This window comes from Branchiostoma belcheri, unplaced genomic scaffold (assembly GCF_001625305.1).
Source record: "Branchiostoma belcheri isolate BF01 breed outbred unplaced genomic scaffold, Haploidv18h27 scaffold73, whole genome shotgun sequence".
NCBI classification, from domain to species: Eukaryota; Metazoa; Chordata; class Leptocardii; order Amphioxiformes; family Branchiostomatidae; genus Branchiostoma; species Branchiostoma belcheri.
The window spans coordinates 771,520-796,223 of record NW_017804387.1 but is presented as its reverse complement, the minus strand read 5'-3'; the positions used below and the strand labels follow the sequence as shown (position 1 = coordinate 796,223).

The following is a 24,704-nucleotide window of genomic DNA, read 5'->3' as shown; positions in this document are numbered from 1 at the left end:
TTCCTATAATAAATGATACTTTTGACAAAATATTTATACAGAAACACACAACAAAAGTTCAGCTATTCTGGGGAGATTCGAGACGAACTCTGTCTCTTCGTAATATCAAAGAATTCTCTAAATAATATATGATTCATAGTTAAACCTCTGACAGATACAGAGAAGTCTTTTACGCACGCTTAAAATAAGAATAAGTACAGGGTGTAGATGAAGTACTTCATGGTCTTTTAAGACCGACGAATGCCTAGTACGTATATTTCTGATGGTCTAGCGATTACAATGTGTGGCCCTGCATTGTCAAAGTCCACTGATTGCGATCATGTAATCTCCTTACGAGAAAAATATACTGTTAACACTGTTGTCCTTTTGTTGTTACCACCTTACGTTTTTGTTTAGTAATCACACCCATGCTCTGAATCTCCAAGCAGATGTTTTGGTGGCTGCAAGACAGAACCAAATTGGCCAGGCCGTATCATTGAGGGAGTATCCAATACTATGAAAACGGATAAAAACGCCTTGAAAACGTGAAAAATTAGACCTCTGTTTAGAGAGAACCCCACATGCGTGCAGATATCTAGCTTCAGGCTCAATTCTATATATAAACCGCGTACGCTACACTTTGGGAAATGGACGGAGTCTTAACGTACCTGACATAATTACTACATGTTGTGATTACAGTTTGTACAATCAGGCGTCTACAAGAAGTAAAGAGGAAAGGCTTTGTCCGTGGAGGGTGACCAGTACTAGCGGCTAGCATTAATCATAAATTAATGAACTTTATTGCTCGACAGTTGTACATGGTACAATGTATGGCATCAATAGCAATGTGATCAATACAATCAAGTCTATTCTAAGAGACTGCTAGTATTACTACAGGAATATGAACGTAAATGGCGTATGACATGATGTGAATTAGGCGTTGCTATCTGTTACAATACTCTCTCTCTCTCTCTTGTAATACACTACATATATATATTGGCCTAAGCACGTAGATATGGAGTCGGGGCATGACATAAGTAGATTGAAAATGTCTATGTTTGTCTTTGGGAGAGGTTTACCAGTTTTACACGTGATCATTAATTACAAATGATTTGCCATTGCCAGCAGGAAAAACCAATACAAAGGGATTTCAATATAAACAAACAATATGTTTTGTACGTATACTCGTGACCTTCAGACAGTCATTAGGGACCAACCGTGAAGCATCATGGGGGTGGGGTGGGGGGCTAGGGCCGACCCAAAAAATCACAAAGAATTTGAAAGAAAACAAAACTATTTGTTAAGAAATTAATCAACACTTTGGTAGAATACAATATTGTGATAGTCGTGAGTTAATCAAGAACTGCAACTCCAAATCACCCCTCGATACATTTACTCTTTGTACTTGGATGAATTACAGTTGACAGCAAACTCTAACCTTTTACCTTTGACCTTGAACATGCATAATTCATTACACGCCAACCCAAGGTCATCATATTTTACGATGTCAACTTCTGTATAGATTTTAGATAGAAAATGTAGGTACAAAAAAAAAATTAACCGCTCTCAGTGGCCAATGTGCAGATGTTGTCACATCGGCGCACCAAATCCGTAGTGTATTTTTGGCACACAGTTAGACAGATTAGCCTAAGAGGCTCGGTGGGCGTCACTCCACAGTATAGGTGGGGAAGTCATAGAAAGCGCCTTTCCCAAGGGCACAACGCCAGGCCACGGTGAGTATCGAACCCGGGACCTCTCGGTTCCAAGTCCAACGCTCTAACCGTTGCGCCACCGACGCCAAAATGTAGGTATAATGCACCTAAAAGATACAATAGACGAGTGGTTATCTCTTCTATCTGAAGATGACTCATTCATATGATGCCAGTATACCTACACAGAAAGGTATGGGCGTACATTCCTAAGCTATGAGGTAACGGCTGTAGGCAAGTGTTGGGGGATATGCAACAAGACTTACAGGGTTTTAGGCTCACAAAAGATACAATCACACACACAAATGGGTCAAAATGCCAAGCAATCAGTAGGTGGTCGCGCCTTGGCTACAAACGTAGAGAGTATAGAATATCCGAAACATACTTAATCTGATCATGTTTCTTTACTGACGATCACACAGGGATAAGCATGAGGTGTGGGCCAGCATGATAATAAGCAAAGACCACAGCTACTTAAGCTTGTTAGGAAATGAGAATAAAAATTATTTTTCCTTTTTGAGTATCAGTGGGCCGGCTACTCTCTCCTTGTAGCCAAGGGCTGAATTGTGAGGAGCTTACAATTCGTGGGGCTTAATAGCAAGTGTCTGGAGCGGCTGCCATTTGGCGCTAAATACAGTTGACCTCAATGAGATCCCAGGTTCGGCCATAAGACATGTAGTAAGGTTTGAACCACTCACACGTGCACCGGAAAGGTCCACTACTATTTTCGATAAGTGCGGTGGATTCTTTATCATGGGTGGGGTGTGCCTCTCCCCAAACACGGGGTAACAAAGACCTCCATTTAACGTCCTTTCCGAGCGACGCCCCTAACCGAAGCTAGTTACTCATTTTCACCTGCATAAAGTGAGGAAAGTCGTGCTAATGCCACCTGGTGATGCATAAAATCTAGCGACTTCAAAGCAGCAAAACTGGACTTTCAAAGTCAATTTTCTTGTCATTTGTTTTTAAATGTAGTAAGTTGAATCCTACCCAATATCATACTAATATCTGTGAGGCAAGAATGCGATGTCACTGACGGAAAAGTTGATTGATTTTTATTTTTGTATCGTGGTTTTAGCTAGCGGTACCAAAAAAATAAAGGGAGGCCTCACGTAGCTTATTTTTGGGCAATTTCAAACGATTCAAGTATGAAGTGATGATACCATAGTAACCATACCAATTTCGTCATCCAGAATATTTTTGTTTTGCCGCCCTGAAATTGCACTGGAGGCCTTTAATGTGCTCTTTTTTCCAATAGAGTCTGGGACACAATAGTCAGTATGACACTCCATCTGGAAGGACTTCTTGTGATACTATTTTTTCCGGCAGGTAAGAAATGATTACGGAGTTTTTGCATTGGAATATCCTTCCGCCATCGTCTGATTGCACACTTGGTAATAATTGAAAACAATCTGTTTATTGTCACTCAGAAATATTAAAGCTGCATTATGTAGCATTTATGTAAATTTTTGACGTGATTGTTATTTCCGTCCACTTTTCAACATATTTGTGCCATTATCCCACATTTCTGACAATTATGGTTGCCGCTTAAACATAACACTTGTTACTAAACATCCCACACGAGGTGCACTCATTTTGTGACACCGCCACAAAATACCAAAATGTGGGGTGATTCGACTTTGTAAAGAAATTGCCAGAAAATCTACTTTTTTATCGTTCTTGCTTCAATGTATGTCCTTCGATTGAAATTTTCCTATCTCATACAGTGGTCTGGGCGCAGTTCGAACCCAGTATCACCCTGAGCCCGACCGCACAAGTCTTCAACCCGCAAGACCCGAGACAGACTGTCGTGCGTTTCCAGTGTCAGGCCGAGAGCGACCCTCCCCCTCAGTACTCCTGGGAACGAGATGGCGTGCCGGTGGACATTTCCGCCGGAAACGGAAAGTACGTCATCACTGGCGGTGACCTCATCATCAACAGTCCCACCAAGAGTGATGACGAGGGAGAGTACCAGTGTCTGGCCAGGAATGACGTAGGCGTGGAAGTCGGCAGTCCTGCTAGCCTGTTCTTTGCCTGTACGTAACACTAGTCCCTCTATTTAGTTTTAAAAGTGGTTCACAGCAAGTAATTCTTATGGATGACATGAGCGCGCGCATTAATTTTCGTCTGATTTTGGAAAAAAAACACAAGAATTTTTGTTGCCTTCTGACAGTGGTCAACATACCTAAAATGGGCAAATATGTCTGTTGCCATGCCGGAAGATGGATGGTAGATAAATATGAAGAGAGGAGACAAGAAAAGGCTCTGATTTAATGTTTTGTTTCTTACTTTGATGCAGTGATATGTGATGCTGGTTGTGTATATGTGATGTTCCCACTGAATCAAAACCATTTGTACAATGATTGAGTCAAAATTCTAAAATGCAGGAACCTTGCTTTTTTCGGCCCGCTTTGTTGTGTTTTTTTCGCCCACTCGCATTGGATTTGGAGTCTGCGGAGGATGTTATCCATAACATTTACTTGCTGTGGCCTAATGGCAAAGTAGGGAATTAATTCATAGCAAAACTGTTCGTAGATTTAGTCCACTTCAAGTCCTGAAGCTGACCAATTATTTGAGTCACACATTGTCATCACACTCGTGCCATCCATGGCCAACCAGCTATTTTTTTTAATTTCAAAACAACAAGAGAAAGGCAATGTGACGCTGGACTCTTGGGCCATTTTCCTACTAGGATGGAAATGTCCACATCAAGCCAAATAGATGTGATTTGATCCGGCTTCAATCTGGTTTCGATCTGAATCTAAGCCGGATCAAATCGAATCCATTCGTCTGCATCCGGTCAACTCTATCCTATCCTAAAATACAAATATATATATAATTACCAGAAAATGCTAAAATTCTATCTTGGCCCCCTGATAGTTTTTGGCGACGTCTCAGGGAAAATGGTGCAGTATTGTTTGCAGTTTGCAAGAATTCTAGGAATGGTACAGGCATGGAATGTCCACAGGCATGTCTCTGACCTACATCTATGCCCACATTCCTGGAAACCCCTGGGAAGACCTCTCTGCCCCAGATGGCCCTACTTTCTGTGACCCCGGGGCTCGTTCACTATACACTCAGGGGAGGAGTGCACTGTATCTGTCTAGACTTAACAGGTACCAAGTCTTCCTCAAAATCATGAAATGATGGCAGTGCCATGCAAACAATAACCCTAACAGCAACCACCGTCGCCATGGCAATGTATGTTTTCATTGCCAGTATTGTTTAATGCATGTCTTGTTTCCTCACAGTTGTTGATCCCTTTGACACGTCACCACGGAATGGAATGACTCTACAGGCCGGGGCGTCAGCCTTTATACAGTGTAACCCACCAGACTCGTACCCAGGTAATTGTCAATATTTGATGTGTAGATATAATGTAATGTTTGAATCTGCTGTAATTCACAATAGCAGAACTGATATGAATACTTTTATTGTAACATTTGAATATCTACCACTTTGTAAACTTTGTTGTGTTGCGTCCGTTTAGTCAAGTTATTGATAAAGATTGCAATATTATTTTATAAGAACTGAGAAGTTATGCTATGTGAAATGCCGTTTGTTTGCAACAAATTGACTCTTTTTAGACTTTCTAAATTGTACGTTATTCAGTGAACACATACCCTGGATGCCAAACTAGTATCGGGCCGTTAGCCGTTTTCCTTCGGCAGCCGAGAGCCCTTCGCCCGCCTGCCTAAGTTACCGCTACGGGGGAGTTGAGCCCGAGGGGTTTGTCCGGCCCTATTACGTTTGTAGGGCCAGTCAAACTCCCCCCGGGCTAGACTCCCCCGTAGCGGTAATTTACACCAGCGGGCGAAGGGCTTTTGCGGCCCGGAAAACGAGTTCTGGCTTCCAGGGTAGTAAACACACTGCAATGTGTAAATCCTGCACTTAAAAATGCCCCGCACCTGAGGCGTAGCCAAAAAATATTGTAAAAACCCTTTCGTCTGCAGGCCTTTCCTTTAGCTGGTACAGAGACAGTCCTTCTAACATCATCGTCAACACCCACCGTGTGTTCATCTCGGACAAGACGGGCGACCTGTACTTCTCGTACGTGACTGAGACGGACAGCGGGGACTACTACTGCCTGGTGCGGAACGTGATGGACACGGCGCCCGACGACACAGACATCTCCGTCCGGACCAGCCAACCCACCAAACTCACGGTCTCAAGTGGCGGTAAGGGCACGGTCACATTTCCAAGCCGGGGCCCGGCCGGGTTGTTTGCGTGAACGAAAAATAAACAATTTGTATTAAGAGTATACTCAAATAGTGCGCATTGTTATTTTTCTAAAACTTTTTTATGTTTTGTTGTCTTATATCATTATACCATACGACTGCCCGGCCGGGCCCCGGGTTGGGAAATGTGACCGCGCCTTAAGTGGCAGATTACGGACAGAACTTTATTGACACAACAAAAGTACAGCGAATTTCCTAAGCTCTTTAACTACATGCAGACATACAGAGAGATATAGCCTACGTACAATAGATGAATCAACTTATACCTACTAGTATATATTCAAAGATAAGCATGTCTTTTCTTTGTCTTAGATCCCATAGAAAGTGCAGCAACCATCGCTCTCAATGCTGAAGACGAAGACGTACTGAAAGGAGGGACGGAGACGCTGAACTGTTTTGCCAATGGATAGTAAGATAATTCCAAATTATAAGCTTTCGATGTCTTCCGAGCAAAGTTCACTTATTCGCGCACGCTCAGAGACCACATTTTTAGTACCCGCAAACCAGCTATTTCGTAGTATATGTTGATTAATATTGACATTTTTCTTTTTCTTTTGTTGAAAAGCTGGCTTTAAGGCTTGTTTGAACTGCCAGGCAGAACTAGAAGTTGGTCTGTTTGCCTATAGTCTGAGGCTATTGAAGGGGTCATAGTTCACGACAGTTTGTTTTGGTCCAACGAAGCACGTTATGTCGTGAGAAATTTAGGATTTTTGGACTAAATGGACAATTTGGCGGGTCGGGCTACCTTGTCAATGTATGCTTGTCATGGTCTAAAACTCAAATGGGTGATTTTTTTATAGTTTACGTTTTAGATGTTTATCATATATTTCAAAGTAGCTCGAAATCGTGTCCTGTCCTTCATAGTGCTTAGACCAGTGGCTGGCTCCTCACTCCGTTCCAACAGATTTCTCCATCAAACATTAACAGAATATGAATTCTTACATGCTACATATATATAAAAGAATAACCACTATCTATTTCAGCCCGCGGCCAGACATCTACTGGTCACGTCTGGATGACTTTGGGAACGAGGTCGCCCTCCCGAGACGATCTCGTTTCCACAACTGGAACCACATCTTCATTCTCCCGGATGTGACCGAAGAGGATTCTGGGATCTACAGGTGTACCGCAGAGAACAGTTTTGGGACCGCAGTCACCGAGGCGAACATAATAGTCAGAGGTGAAAACAATGATGTTCTCGTAGCTTCTGAAGAACCTTATCAATTTTCTTTGGTTCTTGACAATTTTATGATATTGCAACCTGTATATTAACGGCAAAACGACCAAAGAAGCAACTAGGGATAGTGGTCTAATGCAGGGCAAAGGTTAGTAATAGCGCAGGCGCAGAGGGCCCAGTTTTAGTATATAGAGATGGCAATGTAATGTAGAGTGTAAAGAAGTCTTTTTCTAGGGAAATGTTGTTGTTTTGGACTTGGATGTTATAGGTAAGGATTGTAGTATTTTAATTTTGGTGAAAAAACAGACTTGCAGCCATGTTTGTGTTGTTTGGCTGGCTGAAGAAGATATAGGTTTACATGCGGTCATCAGCTGTCCAGAGAGGTCAGGGGTCACTTTTCAATGTTTGGGTAGAATTCTCGCATGGTTTAGGTGCGTAGGATTTTGTCATTTTTTGGGAATGGAGACTTGAGAGGTTGGCCTACCCTGCCAATGTATGTTCTTCAAGGTCTAAAACTCAGGTATATGAATGTTGACCACGTTGTTTTGACATAATTCCCATATATTAACATAGGAAAGCCCTATTACTGTGCTGTGCCCTGCAAAAGACTGGCAGAGTAAAACAAGAAATGGCGCTTTTCTTTACCGCACTTAATTGCTAATAAACTATCACAAATTATCTCTTCGTTAGAAAGAGCATCTAAATTCAGTCTTATTAGCATTAGTCCAATTCAAGTCACCTGGATATCTGACCAATTATTTGAGTCACACATTGTCATCACACTCACGTCGCCAGCTAATCCCAGATCTTTTTAAAAAGCATTTATTTTTTTCAGCACCGCCCGTTATTCAGCCGCTACCAGACCGGGACCTTGTTGAGGGGTCCAGCGTAAGCTGGACGTGTGAAGCCACAGGGTCTGAGCCTATTACCTACACTTGGTACGGTATCCAGCAAGACCCCTTGCAGACCGGCGGTCGTATAGTGGTGGGAGCGAACACACTGACTATCAATGATCTAAGGGTATGTAAACATTGGTATAAAGAATTAAAATTTTGGATAATGTCGTTCTTTTATCATTTAGCGATCTTCCTATATTGTCAGTTATATATAATGACTGAATAATCTTTATTCCATATTCTTGCCCAAATGGGCTAAATTCATATGTGACCATATGTGGTCTACAGCATATGAAACCTAGGATTGAACACTGAAACGCTACATTCTAGCACTAAGTACTAAAAGTCTGTGCATTACAACAATATTATAACCTATTTATTATCATCTACTGTTAAACACCGTTTTTTCTCATTTTAAGAAACATGGAAACACAAATGCATATTTTGCCCACAATACGTTCATTCATGATATCAAGTATCTAGTATAAAAATTCTACTCCCTTAAACCACACAACAGACGTAAAAGACAGTACAAAAGATATTTACTACATGGCTAGATTTCTGTCAAATTCCTCTATCTATGTTCTACAGGCGAGTGATCTTGGTCGCTATCAATGCGTGGCCCAAAACCAGTGGGGATCCACGCAGTCGTCGGCGAAACTGCACATTGGAGGTAAGAAGTGCAAATGTTACTTACGCACATTGTGTGCTAGCTTCTGTGTAACAGGCTGAATAAAACTTAAAAGTTCTAAACGAGAACTCCGGATGTCTTACTGAGGGACTGACGTGTGCAAGATGTCGGGTAGCTTGAAGAATGAATCCACTCAATTATATTCACATTTTATGGGGTGGCGTAACAACAGTAGCCTGGGTACCATCCGGATTTTCGCTACGCAACGCTCGGTTTTTTCGAGCGTTGCGTAGCGAAAATCCGGATGGTACCCAGGCTAACAACAGAGCGCTTGTCTCGGAACCAAGAGGTCCCGAGTTCGCACCCTGCCATGCCTCCGATCTTGTGCCCTTGGGAAAAGTACTTAACAAGAAATTAAGGCTAATGTGTAGTTCACGGCCCAGATGCTAGCATTTTGCGAGCGAGGAACCTACAAAATACGTCGTAGTCATCTATGTCGTATTTCCTCAAAATACGCGGATGGCTAAAACTAGGTCACATTTTCCTTACAAAGTACGCGGATGGCTAAACTACGTAAAAATACGTGGATGGCGGTAGTGGGATCCGCGGATCCGGATGGCGGTGGGATGTGTATTCACACCTGATCACGTGTATTCACATTCAAATGGCTGAAATGAAAAGGAATTTCCTCACTTGACTCAGGTGTGAAAATAAATATGTCTGTTGTCCCTTCATGCGTTTGTCTGCGTTGGTGGCGGCATAAATAATACGTGGAAAAAAACTAGAGTGTGCCGTCGCCATGTTATGTGATGTTGTAACAGAAAAAAAACAACTTCTCATCTGTTTCTATTCTCAGACGTGACCCCGGCCTGGCTGACGCCCATCGGTACGTACTACGCCGTGCCTGGGTCTACCGTTACCATGACAACGCGCTGGGAGGCCGACCCAGAACCCACCTTTAAGTGGACCAAAGATGGACGTCCTATCACATCAGGGGGAAGGTCAGTATGGGACAGGGTTGCACGGCAGCAGATGATTAAACTTGCATTATGTAACATTAGAGATAGAATGATGCAAAAAGTAAACTTTCTCGTCATTTCTTAACAAAGTAAGTTGAATCAACCCTACGTCCTGGAGTGAAGTGCCATTCAGGAAGTGGAGGTGCCAAAATATCTCACATGTGCACGAGTGTGTTTAAAAGGTAGAAATACGCTGTCAGTCATGTTTGTTTACATTCTGGCATTTTTTGGTGGTGCCACAAAATAAGTGCACCTTGTGTGGGCTGTTTACCACCAAATGTAAATGTTAGAAATGTGAGATAATATCAGAAATATGTTGAAAATTGGACGTAAATTTTAGTCAAACGAGTTTTTCATTGTTTTGAATAAATTTTTGGTGCAGAAATGTTACAAAATGCCCGTTTAAATCGTTCATAAAACATGTAGTTAAATGAAACATATAGCTAAAGAGCATGAAAATATACTGTAAAGTATGTATGGATTCTGCATCTTTGTTTCCTGAAACGAAGAGGCGCGATTCGCCCATATCAAACGTAGTGAAAGTTTATAAGTTTATCCGTGTTGGTAGAAGTCATTATAAAGGATGTTTAAACTGTAATTTCCAACATAAGAAATTGGACACACCCAAATTTTCGACTGTACAACTATAGTCTTTGTCAAGGAATGAACAATCCACCGCTTCTGTGACGCCATGTTATGTAGATGACACACGTGACTCGGCGAGCAGTAGATCATAGGCTGCAGAAAGTCTGTGGCGCCCCCCGTCTTTGTTAAGGGATGGAGGCTGATTTTTTAGGTTATAACACTATCCCACACTTATACAATTTCAAAAATTTCAATTCGTTGATTTTTCACTTGTCGTTTTCGTACGTCAGGTACACGATCACTCCCGATGGGAACTTGGTCATCGATGGTGTCACCAGCGAAGACGAGGGAGATTATTGGTGCACCCTAGAGAACCGCTGGGGTACTGCAACGTCGAATGGCAACCTTATACTCACCGGTAAAACACGGTTTCCCTGTTTAGAAATAGTACTGATAATCATGTATGAAACTGATGGTAACACCACCTTTTTATGCCTTTTAGATAGAAAAAGGGGGCTAAACAAGAACTCTGCATTTTTGTCTTGCTGCATTTTCTGTTCCTATGAACATGATATGCCTTTGCGCTCAACTGTGTATGTTTTAACGGCTAATTTGTATGCCAGGTTTTAAAAGAAACCTCTGAGTTAAAGATTACATGGTTAAGCTAGTATTTTAACCAAAAACATTGTTCAAATCAGGGTCTCTCCTTGGTGTTAAAATCGGAATCTGGTGTGTGAACCCTTGTTGTTAATGTCATTCATGACTATCAAATGTTGTCCTGTCCTTGGTGCTGAAATCGGCATCTAATGTGTGAACCCTTGTTATTGTAGTCATTCATGACTATCAAATGTTGTCCTGTCCTTGGTGCTGAAATCGGCTTCCCATGTGTGAACCCTTGTTATTGTAGTCATTCATGACTATCAAATGTTGTCCTGTCCTTGGTGCTGAAATCGACTTCCCATGTGTGAACCCTTGTTATTGTAGACATTCATGACTATCAAATGTTGTCCTGTCCTTGGTGCTGAAATCGCCATCCGATGTGTGAACCCTTGCTATTGTAGTCATTCATGACTATCAAATGTTGTCCTGTCCTTGGTGCTGAAATCGGTTTCCCATGTGTGAACCCTTGTTATTGTAGTCATTCATGACTATCAAATGTTGTCCTGTCCTTGGTGCTGAAATCGCCATCCTATTTGTGAACCCTTGTTATTGTAGTCATTCATGACTATCAAGTGTTGTCCTGTCCTTGGTGCTGAAATCGGCTTCCCATGTGTGAACCCTTGTTATTGTAGTCATTCATGACTATCAAATATTGCCCTGTCCTTGGTGCTGAAATCGGCTTCCCATGTGTGAACCCTCTTTATAGTAGTCATTCATGACTATCAAATGTTGTCCTGTCCTTGGTGCTGAAATCGGCTTCCCATGTGTGAACCCTTGTTATTAATGTCATTCATGACTATCAAATGTTGTCCTGTCCTTGGTGCTGAAATCGGCATCCCATGTGTGAACCCTTGTTATTGTAGTCATTCATGACTATCAAATGGTGTCCTGTCCTTGGTGCTGAAATCGGCTTCCCATGTGTGAACCCTCTTTATAGTAGTCATTCATGACTATCAAATGTTGTCCTGTCCTTGGTGCTGAAATCGGCATCCCATATGTGAACCCTTGTTATTGTAGTCATTCATGACTATCAAATGTTGTCCTGTCCTTGGTGCTGAAATCGGCATCTCATGAGTGAACCCTTGTTATTGTAGTCATTCATGACTATCAAATGTTGTCCTGTCCTTGGTGCTGAAATCGGCTTCCCATGTGTAAACCATTGTTATTGTAGTCATTCATGACTACCAAATGTTGTTCTGTCCTTGGTGCTGAAATCGGCTTCCCATGTGTGAACCCTTGTTAACGTAGTTATTCATGACTATTTCATGTTGTTTCGAACCGACCTACTCCTAACCATGGTTTTTTGGAGTTCAAGATTCGTGAATGTGTGACAGGGGCTTTAGCAAAATGGCTCAAAAGCCACACAAGGTACGATTGGTAAAGCCCTTGTCACACATTCACGAATTTGGCCTTCCGAACGCTAGCCGAACGCCCGACGACTATGGTTAGAAGTTGGTCGGCGGAAAGTCGGCTGGATTTCGACGAATTCGGCTACGGATCGGCTTCACCAGCGGAGTATTTTAAAACATTCGTTAGTCGTTGGAAAGGTTCGATCATAGGTTGGCCAACCATCCGGGAGTAAGTCAGCAGTTTTCATGGCGTGCTGGGGAGTCAAATTTGACTCCAATTTAAGTCAAATTCGTTCCGATTCGTACAGAAGGCATGTTCTAAAACCGGTCAGGGTACTCCCGAACGTCAGCCAAACCTTTCTTTCTTTCTTTCTTTCTTTCTTTCTTTCTTTCTTTCTTTCTTTCTTTCTTTCTTTCTTTCTTCAAAGACAAATAAGGTATTTACAAAATAATTAAAACATACACAAAGTCCATACTGATTGCATCCAGTCAAGTCAGGTTCAGTTTATATTGAAGGAGAGTTATTGTTAAGTCTGAAGGCGCAATACAGGAAAGACTGCTGCAATCGTTTGGTTCGTGCATAGGGAACTGTGATGTTATGACAGTTCCTCAGTGCTCTTCCTGTGGCAGACTGTCTCTGGCAGGAACCAGGTCGTGCAGGGGATGCTCAGGACTCAGCATAGCCTTGAAAAGAGACTCAGCAGCGGCCATTCTCCTCTCCTTCAGGGACGGCAGTGTCTGTGGTTTCTGCAGTGAGCCTTGACTGATTGTGGGAGAGTCGGTAATTTCGTGTTCAGGAACAGATTCGGGGGTATACCGTGAATGTGTGACCTGACTGCCACTCTGTGTTACAGACCCTACCCGCCTGCCGGCTGGCCGCGGCCCCACGGACCTGACCCTTGACACAGGCACCACTGGGGTCATCCCGTGTGACGCGACCTTTGACCCCCGGCTGGACCACCAGTACCTCTGGTACAGGAACGGACAGAAGATCGACTTTGACCTTGAAAGTGAAAACTATGAGCGGGTACGGTCAACAAAATTATATTAACGTAACTGAATGACGTCGTTCAAAACCGAATCATAAGCTCAAAATTGAGACATCTTTCTTACATATTTATTACATAAGACAATATGCCTGTACAACGAGTCTTCGCAGTAAGACTCTTTGAACTCTCTGGTCTTTACTTTAGTGCCCATGTGAGGCTTTTGGTAATGTTTTTGTTCGTGTGTTTGTATATGTATTGCAATGTTAATTTGTATTTGCTAGACAAGTAATTGTAAAATAAACAGTAGTGTTATTCAGCATGTTTTTATACAGGCTGTGAGTCTGGTTTTTATGAACGAACTGTTATATATAAACCTCTGGTATATTTGCTGTAAGGCGTAATTGCTAAACGGACGCCGGGGGTACTTTTTTTGGTTGTTTTTTTGTTTGTTTGTTTGCTTGTTTATTTCACACATAAACAGAACAAGTCAACCTGTAGGACGTTATGCTCTTATGGTTATAGCAAATATTTTTAAGGTGCAACATTAGTGGGAAAATATTCAGATAGATATTTCATTTACATTTTTATAATTTTTTCCATTTTTGTCCGTAAGGTTGAAGGTGGTGGCCTCCGGATTAAAAACGCATACCTCGCCCAAGACGCGGTCTTTACCTGCTCAGCCGAAACACCTGTAGACAAGGAAGAGGGGACCTCCAACGTGAACGTCATAGGTATGTTGTGGAAAATGCAGAGACAAAATACACCAAAGCAACCATGCATAGAATGATGATAATGCTCTTTTGTACCGCTTATGTATATTTTATATAACCTTTTTGTTAATATGAGTTTATTACAACGTAGAAGGGAGGGCAAAATATGTGTATACGCATCTTTACAAGTTGCCCTTCCACGCAAAAAAAGCAAAAACAGGACGTATACTGTCCATAATAATTATACCTAATACGTTTTGATTCATACAAAATAAACCATGTTTTAATTGATCATCATTAAGGAGTTTCTTTGGTGGTTCCAAAAGAAAACTTAACTGTGCTTTCAGCCCCAAATCACCCTCCTGTCGGTGTCGAGGCGACCAATCTTGACACCACGACAGGAGACCTTCTCTGGCACCCGTCTAGTGATAACGGGGCGCCGCCTAGCGAGTACTCCGTGGAAGCCATGTCGAACCACGAGCCCGTCTGGAGAGAGGTGCAGAGAGGACCGATATCTGAGCTTCAATCAGGTAGCTCTTAAAGAAAGTGTACATTATGTACAAATCAATTTTCTTTTTGCCCTTTTGCTACAAAACGTGAGGATATCACCGTAATGGTATGTTAGAAAAGTCGAATGGGAAATTCAATTCAAAATACATGTACATCTCTCCAAGACGAATCACAGTGCACTGTTTTGAAAGGGTCTTTAATGCTGTCTATAGATAAATGATAGCCTATGTATTGATAGCCTATGTATTAACTTGGTAACATCCTTCAGAATGAATGTGTTGCATCGCATGCTCGGGCAACTTCACTACACTGTGGCCCAAACAGTTCCTCATTAAAGCCCCTGTCACACATTCAGGACCTCCCCCCCGACATTGCCCCCAAACACCAGCCGTCCACGTTTGGGTGTCGTTTGGGAGCACTCTGACCAGATTTAGCCCACGCCTATAAGAATGAAAACGAATTTAAGTTGACTTTGAGTCAAATTTACCCTCCTATAAACACGTCACGAACACTACTGGCCTACTCCCGAATGGCTGCTGACTTACAGCCGAACACCAGACAACCATAGCCTAATCTCTCACCCTCCCGAAATGTTTTAATAGTCGAAAAGAGCCGACCTCACCAGCTGACCCTGCCGACTTTGCGCCGACCTACTCCTAACCAAGGTTCGGCTGGTGTTCAGGAGGCAAAATTCCGTGAATGTGTTACAGGGGCTTGATTGAAAATGACATACATCGTTGTAATAGTCTTTTATTTATTCATTAGAATTCACCACAAGTACAAACATACGAGTGGAAGGGAGGACAAAACAGGTGTATTGACACCTCTACAAGTTGTCCTCCCAAACACAACAATATAAATACAATACAAATTACAATGTCGAACAATTGTTGACATGAAATTGTTCGACAGTTGTGAAGTTGTTGTGAGTCTTGTCACAACACTCTAATGACCAGCCTCTTTTTTTGTTACTCTTGATGTAGCACCAGACCCGGACACGCGTTCCCTCTTGAAACTCACGAACCTGTCACCCTGGACCTGCTACTACTTCCGGGTCATGACCATCAATGACCTCGGCATCAGCAGACCAAGTTCCCAGTCTAACAGAGCATGCACCGGGATAGCACGTGAGTATAAAGAAAAATAATATTCTCAGTTGCTGAAGACCCAATTTTGCCGGATTTATTAAACGTTTTTTTATTCATTATTTATTCATTTCTTCATTTTTCATCAGTTAGTAGAATATTCATCAATCAGTGACTGTTTTTGAAAGGTAGAAACACGTACCTCCAAATTTTTTATGTCAACTGTACATCTTGATCACTGAGTGACCTAGTCTCGCGATCAAGATGTACAGTTAACATAAAAAATTTGGAGGTACGTGTTTCTACCTTTCAAAAACAGTCACTGATTGATGAATATTCTACTAACTGTTACGTGACCGATAAACCTCTTCAACGATATTCATTATCTATTTATTCATTTCTGTGTTCTTTGAACTGTGTAGAACTACGTATACCCAGTGTCTTAGGACTAGTTTTACTGAGTCGTCGTGGGTACATATATACAAGTAAATGTAACAATATATAGACGACAATACAAGACAAAGACGGCATTAAACACCAATATCACAATAGTAATCCATACTCGCAATTGAATTCATGCCGGATCGTAAAGGTTGAATTCATTGGTTCAATTGAATACCCAATATTTGAGTCACACATCGTCATCACACTCACGCCACCTAAGGAGCTATTCCCATCTTCAGTGCCCCCCCCCCACCAGTTCTTCTTAAACCCATTTCTTGTTTTAAAGCTCAAAAAATGTTCAGCCCTGTATAGACGTTTTCAGTTACAAAGTGGATCTGTAATAATTATTATGTTTTTTCCAGCTCCAACTGTTGCCCCGACGAACCTTCGGGGAGGAGGTGGACTTGCTGGGGACACCGTCATGAGATGGGATGTAAGTTATGGTCAATCATCTTATGTTGTGATAACAATCCTCTGTATCACATGGTGAAAAAAATGTTGATTTGATTATATGGATGACATCCGCGCGCGCATGAATTTTCTGGCCGTTTGAAACTTTCAAAAAAAGTTGTCAACCATACTGTAAAACAGTTGCAAAATTAGCAAATATGTACTGTAAGTTAAACAAACATTGGAAAACCATACCAATGTCGTACAATGCCAAAATTAAACGAAAAAGACGAAAATGTTAAGAAATGAATTTGAATACAAGATTATTTGCCAAAACATACATTTGTTCTACCTTCAAAACCACGTAGATTTCATAATGAAAGAAACTTTTTTTGGCCAAACTTGTTTTATTACGCACGCTCGCATCAGTTTTGGGGTTACCAGAGGATGTCATCCATATAATCAAATCAACATGGCCTACTAAGCACTAGTATCTACATTCTTTCTTACCAAGCTAAGGTTACAAAACGTATACTACCTTGTCCAGTTAGCTTCCTTTGACAATTCGGATATTACTATTTTGTTTGTGCATTCATCGCCCATCGCTAATTTTCACACTCTTTCCCCTCAGCCGTTACACCCTAAAGACTGGAACGCTCCATGGGTGGGCTACAGACTCCGCCACCGCTTTAAACCATCGGGAGACTGGACAGAACAGGTGTTTAATGACTCCCAGGCCGGCTTCTTCGCCAGGACCGAGCCTCCTGCAGGCCTGTACGAGCCTCACGAGGCCAACATCTGGGCTTTCAACGCCGCCGGAGACGGCCCCGAGGCATCATGGACCGTTTTTTCTTCGGCGGGAAGTACGTTACTTCACAATTCACCGTTTTCCCTTTCCCAGGATGCATAGCGCCAGGTGTAAAACTCCCAGGATGCATAGAACCAGGGGTAAAACTCCCAGGATGCATAGCACCAGGGGTAAAACTCCCAGGATGCATAGCGCCCGGTGTAAAACTCCCAGGATGCATAGCACCAGGGGTAAAACTCCCAGGATGCATAGCACCAGGGGTAAAACTCCCAGGATGCATAGCACCAGGTGTTTCATGTTTAAGGAAAACATAAGAATGCCGCAATTTTGTTTGCTGTCAGATTCGATCGACCTGTAGTAGGTTACTTACCTTTGAACACAAAATGCCAGTTTTAGCTATTCTATAGAGCAAAATCGTTTGCTATGTTTCTTGCGTGTTTGTTTGTTTATTTATTCCCTTAAGCCTTTACATATACTCGAATCGCTCCATGGACTGCTTTTCATTAAGGAAAGAGATCAGGACCATACCAGATATAGGTTACATAACTGAAGTCCTAACAAATCCATAAACACATAGTGGCAATAAACCCATAGACACATACCCTTACACATGGTGGGGTGGTAGGTTTTACTAATAGAATCAGCACTAACACTCGTGAATAGTTTCACCAGGTTGGTAAGACACTGAGTAAAGAGACTCTTTTTACACAACCAAGTCTTTTATTCAGCCGACGTTTCGGTGACCGTCTGTCACCTTCCTCAGGGCAATTCTGACTGGTTCACATTGCATAGCACAGGTGTCGCTGCAATAGATACTTGGTTGTGTAAAAAGAGTCTCTTTATCCACCATATAGTGGTACCGGTAATAAATCTATATACTTACACAAATATGGTGGGGCGGTCAGTTTTGCTAGAAGAATCAGAACCAAGTTAAAATCCACCTTGGTATCAAGTTGTGGCTATGATTCGTATCCATTTTATTGACAGTTCCCCCAGGCATACAAAACTTGGCCGTGACCGGGACTACAAACGACTCGGCACGGTTGCGATGGGACAGCCCCGTCTACCAGGGCGTTCTGAACTATTATAACGTCAGGTGAGACATGTTCATAGGGACACAATGTTGAGATCAGACAGAGAGCCAACTGTACAGTTAAGTTGCATTTAAAAAGTGATTATCTATTTACTTCTACATGTACTCCATACTACATTAACATTAAATGGACTGGAAAATATCTCAACAAAACAGTTATGATCAGACAAGTCGACCAAAAGGAAATTTTCTTTTTGAAAAATAATACCTTGCATTCAAATAGAAAACTATAAAATGTATGAACGCTTTGCTGTGGTCACAGGGAAGCGTTGGCTACCGAAATATTTATTTGTAATAGAGCTTGGTTTTGCTTCAAGCTGAGAGTAATGAGTGGTTCCCTATTTATCTGTCTGAAGGTATTGGACCGAAATGGATGACGGTAGGAAGAAGAGAGAAGTGGCTGAGAACAGATACTCGTACGTACAACTGTACCCAGAGGAATCTGCGCAGGCGCAAGCTGGCTACCCAGCGTACACCGCGAACAACGGAAAAGTCTCTGGGATCGTGCCAAATCTGTATCCGGGAACAGTCTACAACTTTCAGGTACATCTGTAAATAAATTATGCAGTGCAAATAAGGACTATAAATAAGGACAGTATTTGCATACAGTTGACCGGGCGTCGCGGGCGTGTTTTCAAACACCTTCCTTCTTAACGTTGTGCGATTGTACACGCAAACAGTATGGTTTCTAAAATAGGACATTGTTTAGATACCAAACATGCTCACAATTGTGTATGTTCTTGATGGCGTAATTGTATGTCATTGATTTGAAAATTACCTGGCAAAACCACATGTTTAACCAATTAAAATATGTTCACACCAGCTATGTGGTCCCGTCCTTGGTACTGAAATGGCATTTAATGTGCGAACCCTTGTTATTGATGTCAAATGTGACAAAACTTATGAAACATGGCATAATTAACCATTAGGGCTTTATTTGTAATGCAAATCTTAACATGTATCCATTTTTTGTTGTTTTTAAAAGAAATTTAGTGATTTTTATAAGAAAAAGATCAGATACAGAGAACGAACCATTAAACCAGAAACGATAATCATGTACTTGTACAATGGTACTAGTAATAGAAAATATGACGATGATGGTGATCATAATAATATTGATAACAATACTAAATATTCAGAAAGCAGTAGAATCGTACTTATGATGATAACAAAAGATTGAAGTATAACCACAATAATAGTATACTAGTTTGAAAATTCCTTTTCCACCTCCTAGGTCAGCCCAAAGGCGGTTCCATACTCAGGGCCTTACACTACCACAGCACAGGGCAAGACACTGCCAAACGCCTTTTTAGCTGCAAGTCGTATCGGTAAAAGCTTTAGAACCCTTATGTTTGAATAATCTTTAAAAATCTTAAAGAATGAAGGAATGATCCATATCATGTACCACTGAAAGATAGCCACTATAATATATGTGATGCAGAAATACAAAAAAGTGTACTTGCACTTTGAATAGTTTATGATGGTTTTATATTTTGAGTATTGATGGTTTTATATCTTTACAGAATTGAACACGGCCACTTCTAGCCCCAATAAAAATAATAATGAAAAAAATAAATAAAAAGATAGAAGCGTTGTTACGTCGATTCAAACAGAATATACTTTCACCTTAACAATGTAATGTTTGGTTTGGTTTATTTAGATCTCAACAATGTGCAATTCACATCCTGTATATGTTGTTTCCAGCTGTGGGCAGTTTGGTCTGGCTGTACGGGTTCTTCTGGTTCCTGTTCGCGCTGCTCCTGCTGTTACTGCTGCTCCTGCTGTGCTGTTGTTGCTGTTTCTGCTGCTGCGGGCACTGCTGTGGCAGGAAACGGGTCAAGAAGGACAGGAAACAGGTGCGTGATTCACACAATAATGGTGTTTTTCATCTCCGTAAAGGCCTGGTCAAACCCACCGTCCGTGCATCTGCGTGCTGTCTACGTGCAAAAACGAGTACGTGCAATCGCACAGAGATCGTACGCTGTAAGCACGTACGACTCACTTACCACTTGCGCAACGAACGATGCACGCAACCGCTCACGGCCAGACGCGGCGTGCAGACCACACTCTTACACCTTGCGCAACCGTGCGAGTGACGTGCGAGTGACGTGCGTCAACGCCACTCCTTTTCAGAAAAACATAGCAGACGTAGCCTACCAAAAAAACGTACGGACAAAAAGCACGTACATGTAGGGCGGGTTGTGACCAGGGCTTAAGAGAAACTGCGCTGTACTAGGTAAATGTGTGTGTAAAATATGACTGGAGTTCGACGCCAAAAAGTGAACATATACTCAAGAATGTAAGAGTGTTATGATATCATTACATGATGATTTATTACATGATAAATAGTACACATTTATGATTGAAGGCCAAAAGCAAAACACCTGGCACCATACGTTAGCGTACAATAGAGTTGGAATTAGTGAGGTTATGAAGTACAAATATCACACATCGAAGAGGACAGAGTGTTATCTTTACATGGCGATTTGCCACATAAAAGATATAAGGGGCCAAAACGTCCCTAAAACCTATAAGGTAATACGAAATGAATGCCACAGTTCGTTCAGATTCAAATTGTATGGAGTTATTGGTACTTATTCTCCCAAACCGAATTTAACTTCGTTCTTTTTTTTTTCTCGTAGGGGCCAATCATAAGATATGTTGTAGACGGTAAGTTGTTTTGTTTTTGTTACTAAGCATGAAAAATAGTTGAATTGTAGGAATTTACGCTGTTAAATGAATCTTGTAAGTTGTCTTGTTGTCGACCGCTGACCAGATTCCTGTCAAAGTGAAACTTTGAAACGTTTCAGTGTTGATCTATGTAGATACCTAGCATGTGCAATGGACGATGTCATGTGTTTAAAGGTAAACCTGTTGGAACAAACGTTTTACCTTTAAACAGGTATATTGTGTAACTGCTGACACAGATGAACTTTCATGATACTAACTAGCCGTTGGGAATCGAGAGATTTTGACTGTCCTTCTTCCTTTCAGAAATGACTGTGGAACACAAGAAACAGCTGCTGAAGTACAGGGAACCTATTGTCGAACACGTCAACCCGTATCCAGTGGTGGACCACCTCGTTGCTAGAGGGGTAATACTTTATCAATAGATTCCAAACCATATATATTTTTGACGTTACTACGTCAAGAGAGTAGGTATATTAGCATGTCAAATACGACTTAACCTGATACATGTAGAACAAAAGAAATACTCTGAAGTCTATGAGGGGTAAATGCTTTATCAAGAGATTTCTCAATTTCAAACCATATAAATCTTTGAAGTTACTACGTCAAGAGAGGGGAAATATTAGCATGGCAAGTACTACTTTACCTGATACACGTACAACAAAAGTATTTTCAATAATACTTTAAAATGTAAACTCTGGATAATAATATAAGCCCATCAAACACAACACCATCTAGCTATAAGGCCACGTTAATTTGATTATATGGATGGCATCCGTGCGCGCATGAATTTTCGTCCGTTAAAAAAAACTGGTTTCGACAATACTGTAAATCATACAAAGCTGCAAAAGGAGCAAATATATGCTGCTCATTGCAAAAAAAATACTGGAAACCGATACTAATGCCATCATCAATTCTAAATGAAAAGAAAACATTTAAAGAAACGAAAATGAAGAGTCTGTTATTCGCCATACCATACTTTTAGTTCAGTCATTTCATAATGAACGCAGCTTTTTGCCACACTTTTTTTTTACAATTGCGTGGATGACATCCTGGGGTTCCTAGCGGATGTCATCCCATATAATCAAATCAACATGGCCTAACAATAATTAAAAAAACTGAACAAGGTTTGTAAGATCAATCCATACACTTGTATCTTAACTTAATCGTCTTGTTACTTTTTTTCCACCAGTGCATCACTAAGTCCACGGGTGGTGAGATCAGTAAGCTGGAGTCGCCTGACGCTATCCGGCGGGTCCTGGACGTGATGCCTGCCCGGCCGGACCCAACCTTCTACCACTTCTGTGACGCCGTCCGCCTGCAACACCCCTGGCTGGCCGACAGACTGGAGGGAAAAGGTATACACATATATCATGTACACGTTACTACACAGTACATCAACGGAATAAGGTATACAGATATATATGTACAAGTTACTACACAGTATAGTAGCGGAATAGCCAATTCTTTATGTTTATCTAGAGACGACGTTTCGATGACCGTCTGGTCTGCCAGAGTTGCCTGGAGTGATGAAGATGACAGACAGTCATAGAAGCGTCGGTTCTTGTTAAAGTGCTAGTGAATAAAAAAAAGCTTCCGTTACTACACTGTACGGCTCCAGCATTCACGGGGTATAGTGACGGGTTTAATGGCAATGGCATAACAACAAATTAAATCAACTTACTAACAATAACAATGAAAAGCGGCCTGCAAGGCCCATTTGAGCTTTTGTATGAACAAACAAATTAATAACCCTTCCCTAAGCAGAAACCAGTGTTATCTTCAGCTAAATCTTCTTCTTCTTCTTCTTTGGTAGTTCAGTCTATGGTAGACTATCTGGGTCGCGTCTCTGGTGACCTCTCATGTGGCTTGAAAGTCCGGCCTTGGGTTTGCCGACCCTGCTGCATACTCTGCATGCGTGTTGTGTAGTTAAAGGTGAAGCTAAATATGGCCTGCATATCAATCATGCAGATTTGTCGGTTTATGACTTCTTCTACTGACAACCCCATATCCTACAGTGAGCAGAGTCAATAGCAGTTCATCAGACATACCAACCATCAAGTTTGAAGACACTGTCGGTGAGTTTTGCTTAGGCCCTGAATATATCTGTCGTTTACATTTCATACGTAAAGACTCCATACATTTACATGGCGTCATTTGTGGACATATAACACTAAAATAAAAACATACAGTGGAAATGAATGAAATAATGTTGCCATACTATTTTTCGATGTACATTGTCGTGCATGGCTTTGACATACTGGGCTTACAATCACGCTGATGGAATAAGTAGATTATGCATTAAAATGATACAGGTACATTGAAAATTCAATTCTGTATTGCGACCAGTAGCTTTATCACCCGAAAAGGAACACGTATTGCTGTAACGTTACAGGACTTAAAAAAACTACATGTACATACCAACGTTATTAAAATCCATTGAAACGCTCTCATCGTCTCAACACCAAGATAGATTCAATCAGACGATAGATTTCAATCAGACAATAGAGGGCCTTCCGAAGTTGTGTTGCAAGGGCACCGAGGTAACGGGTTCGTCACTGGCCGCCCAGTGCGGAACTCACGGGGAAAGTGGCGTCGGCACTCGGGGCCCTGTGCGGAAGAAAACTCCGCACAGGAATTCTAGCATTGAATGGCTTTCATCCAGTGCTGAATCTCCGTCAGGACTGAAATTCCAGAATTTATTCTTGTCTCGGCACTCGTTTTCCAGTAAACTCAACTCAACTGACTCGACTAGTGTCAGTACTGATCTCGACTCGAGCACTCGACATTCACCACTAGATAGCTAGTGTCGATGTACGTACGTAAGGCCACAGTAAGTAAATTTTATGGATGACATCCTCCGCCGACTCCAAATCTAATGCGAGAGGGCGAAAAAAAACAAGGCGGGCCAAAAAAAACAACATTCCTATATTTTCCAATTTTGACATCATAAACCCTGTTAAACAAGAAATGATACCTATACTGTGCTAACTTTACTGTCAACTATGATAGTTTAATGTTTTCATTGTACAAATGGTTTTGATTCAGTAGGAACATATGAAAGGAATGAAATTCATCACTGCATCAAAGTAAAAGTCAAAACAAATAAATCAGAGCCTTGTCCTGTCTCCTTTCTTCATGTTTATCTGCCATACACGTTCCAGCATGGCAAGGCATGCCATTTTGCCCATTTTCAGCATGTTGACCACTGTCAAAAGGCAATAAAATTTCTTGTTTTTTTTCCAAAATCAGGCGAAAATCAATGCGCGCGCTGATGTCATCCATAAAAATTACTTGCTGTGGCCTAAGTAACTTTTGCAGTTGTTTTTAAAACTTGTGTTTGTTGTTTGTAGACGTGGCGCCTGCCGGAGTGACAGAAACCTCGGCTCTCCTCAGTACGGGGCGTCCTGTAGAACCGTCGGGCGACACGAACCATGGCGCGGAGGATCATGGGATAAAAACTCAGACGACTCACTCTGACGTCACCTTCACCAACATGACCAACGTCACTAACGTCACCAACGTCACCAACGTCATGTCCACTGTCACGTGAGTTATGACGTTGACATTAGGCCATATTGATTTGATTAATATGGATGACATCCTCTGGAAACCCCAAAACTGATGCGAGCGTGCGAATAAAAAAAGTTTGGCAAAAAAAAAGTTGCTTTCATTATAATATCTACGTGGTTTTGAAGATTGAGCAAATGACACAGAGTATGGTATGGCGAATAATCTAGTATT

The 24,704-nt window shown here is 41.6% G+C and overlaps 3 protein-coding genes and 1 long non-coding RNA gene across 4 annotated transcripts in view; all 4 read left to right on the top strand.

Moving 5' to 3' along the window:
- Positions 1–3,732, top strand: part of LOC109485125 (contactin-4-like) — a 53,640-nt gene extending 49,908 nt beyond the window's left edge. The window contains exon 32 of the mRNA XM_019788559.1: positions 3,416–3,732. Within this exon, the coding sequence (XP_019644118.1) occupies positions 3,416–3,732 (317 nt within the window). The remainder of the gene's footprint in view (positions 1–3,415) is intronic.
- A 1,219-nt stretch (positions 3,733–4,951) lies between these two features.
- Positions 4,952–15,983, top strand: LOC109485124 (contactin-4-like). The gene is made up of 13 exons (XM_019788558.1): positions 4,952–5,035; positions 5,642–5,866; positions 6,239–6,335; positions 6,910–7,106; positions 7,939–8,123; positions 8,591–8,672; positions 9,487–9,631; positions 10,525–10,652; positions 13,098–13,270; positions 13,846–13,963; positions 14,290–14,472; positions 15,436–15,579; positions 15,976–15,983. Exons 1-13 carry the CDS (start codon positions 4,975–4,977, stop codon positions 15,981–15,983), a joined length of 1,746 nt encoding a protein of 581 aa, XP_019644117.1. The 5' UTR covers positions 4,952–4,974.
- Positions 15,984–18,172: 2,189 nt separating this feature from the next.
- Positions 18,173–19,600, top strand: LOC109485190. Its single transcript, XR_002141113.1, has 3 exons — positions 18,173–18,275; positions 18,629–18,815; positions 19,507–19,600. It is a non-coding gene; the product is annotated as an uncharacterized LOC109485190 (long non-coding RNA).
- A 341-nt stretch (positions 19,601–19,941) lies between these two features.
- Positions 19,942–24,513, top strand: LOC109485123. The gene is made up of 5 exons (XM_019788557.1): positions 19,942–20,128; positions 21,267–21,367; positions 22,153–22,318; positions 22,979–23,038; positions 24,314–24,513. Exons 1-5 carry the CDS (start codon positions 19,942–19,944, stop codon positions 24,511–24,513), a joined length of 714 nt encoding a protein of 237 aa, XP_019644116.1.
- Positions 24,514–24,704: the final 191 nt, after the last annotated feature.

Excerpts from the sequence above, each read along its gene's own strand:
- LOC109485124 (XM_019788558.1), top strand. The coding sequence starts at position 4,975 with ATGACTCTACAGGCCGGGGCGTCAGCCTTTATACAGTGTAACCCACCA. Across the intron at positions 5,867-6,238 it reads ACTCACGGTCTCAAGTGGCG|ATCCCATAGAAAGTGCAGCA; the intron begins GTAAGGGCACGG and ends TCTTTGTCTTAG. Across the intron at positions 6,336-6,909 it reads AACTGTTTTGCCAATGGATA|CCCGCGGCCAGACATCTACT; the intron begins GTAAGATAATTC and ends TATCTATTTCAG.
- LOC109485123 (XM_019788557.1), top strand. The coding sequence starts at position 19,942 with ATGTGCAATTCACATCCTGTATATGTTGTTTCCAGCTGTGGGCAGTTT. Across the intron at positions 20,129-21,266 it reads TCAAGAAGGACAGGAAACAG|AAATGACTGTGGAACACAAG; the intron begins GTGCGTGATTCA and ends TCTTCCTTTCAG. Across the intron at positions 22,319-22,978 it reads CGACAGACTGGAGGGAAAAG|TGAGCAGAGTCAATAGCAGT; the intron begins GTATACACATAT and ends CATATCCTACAG.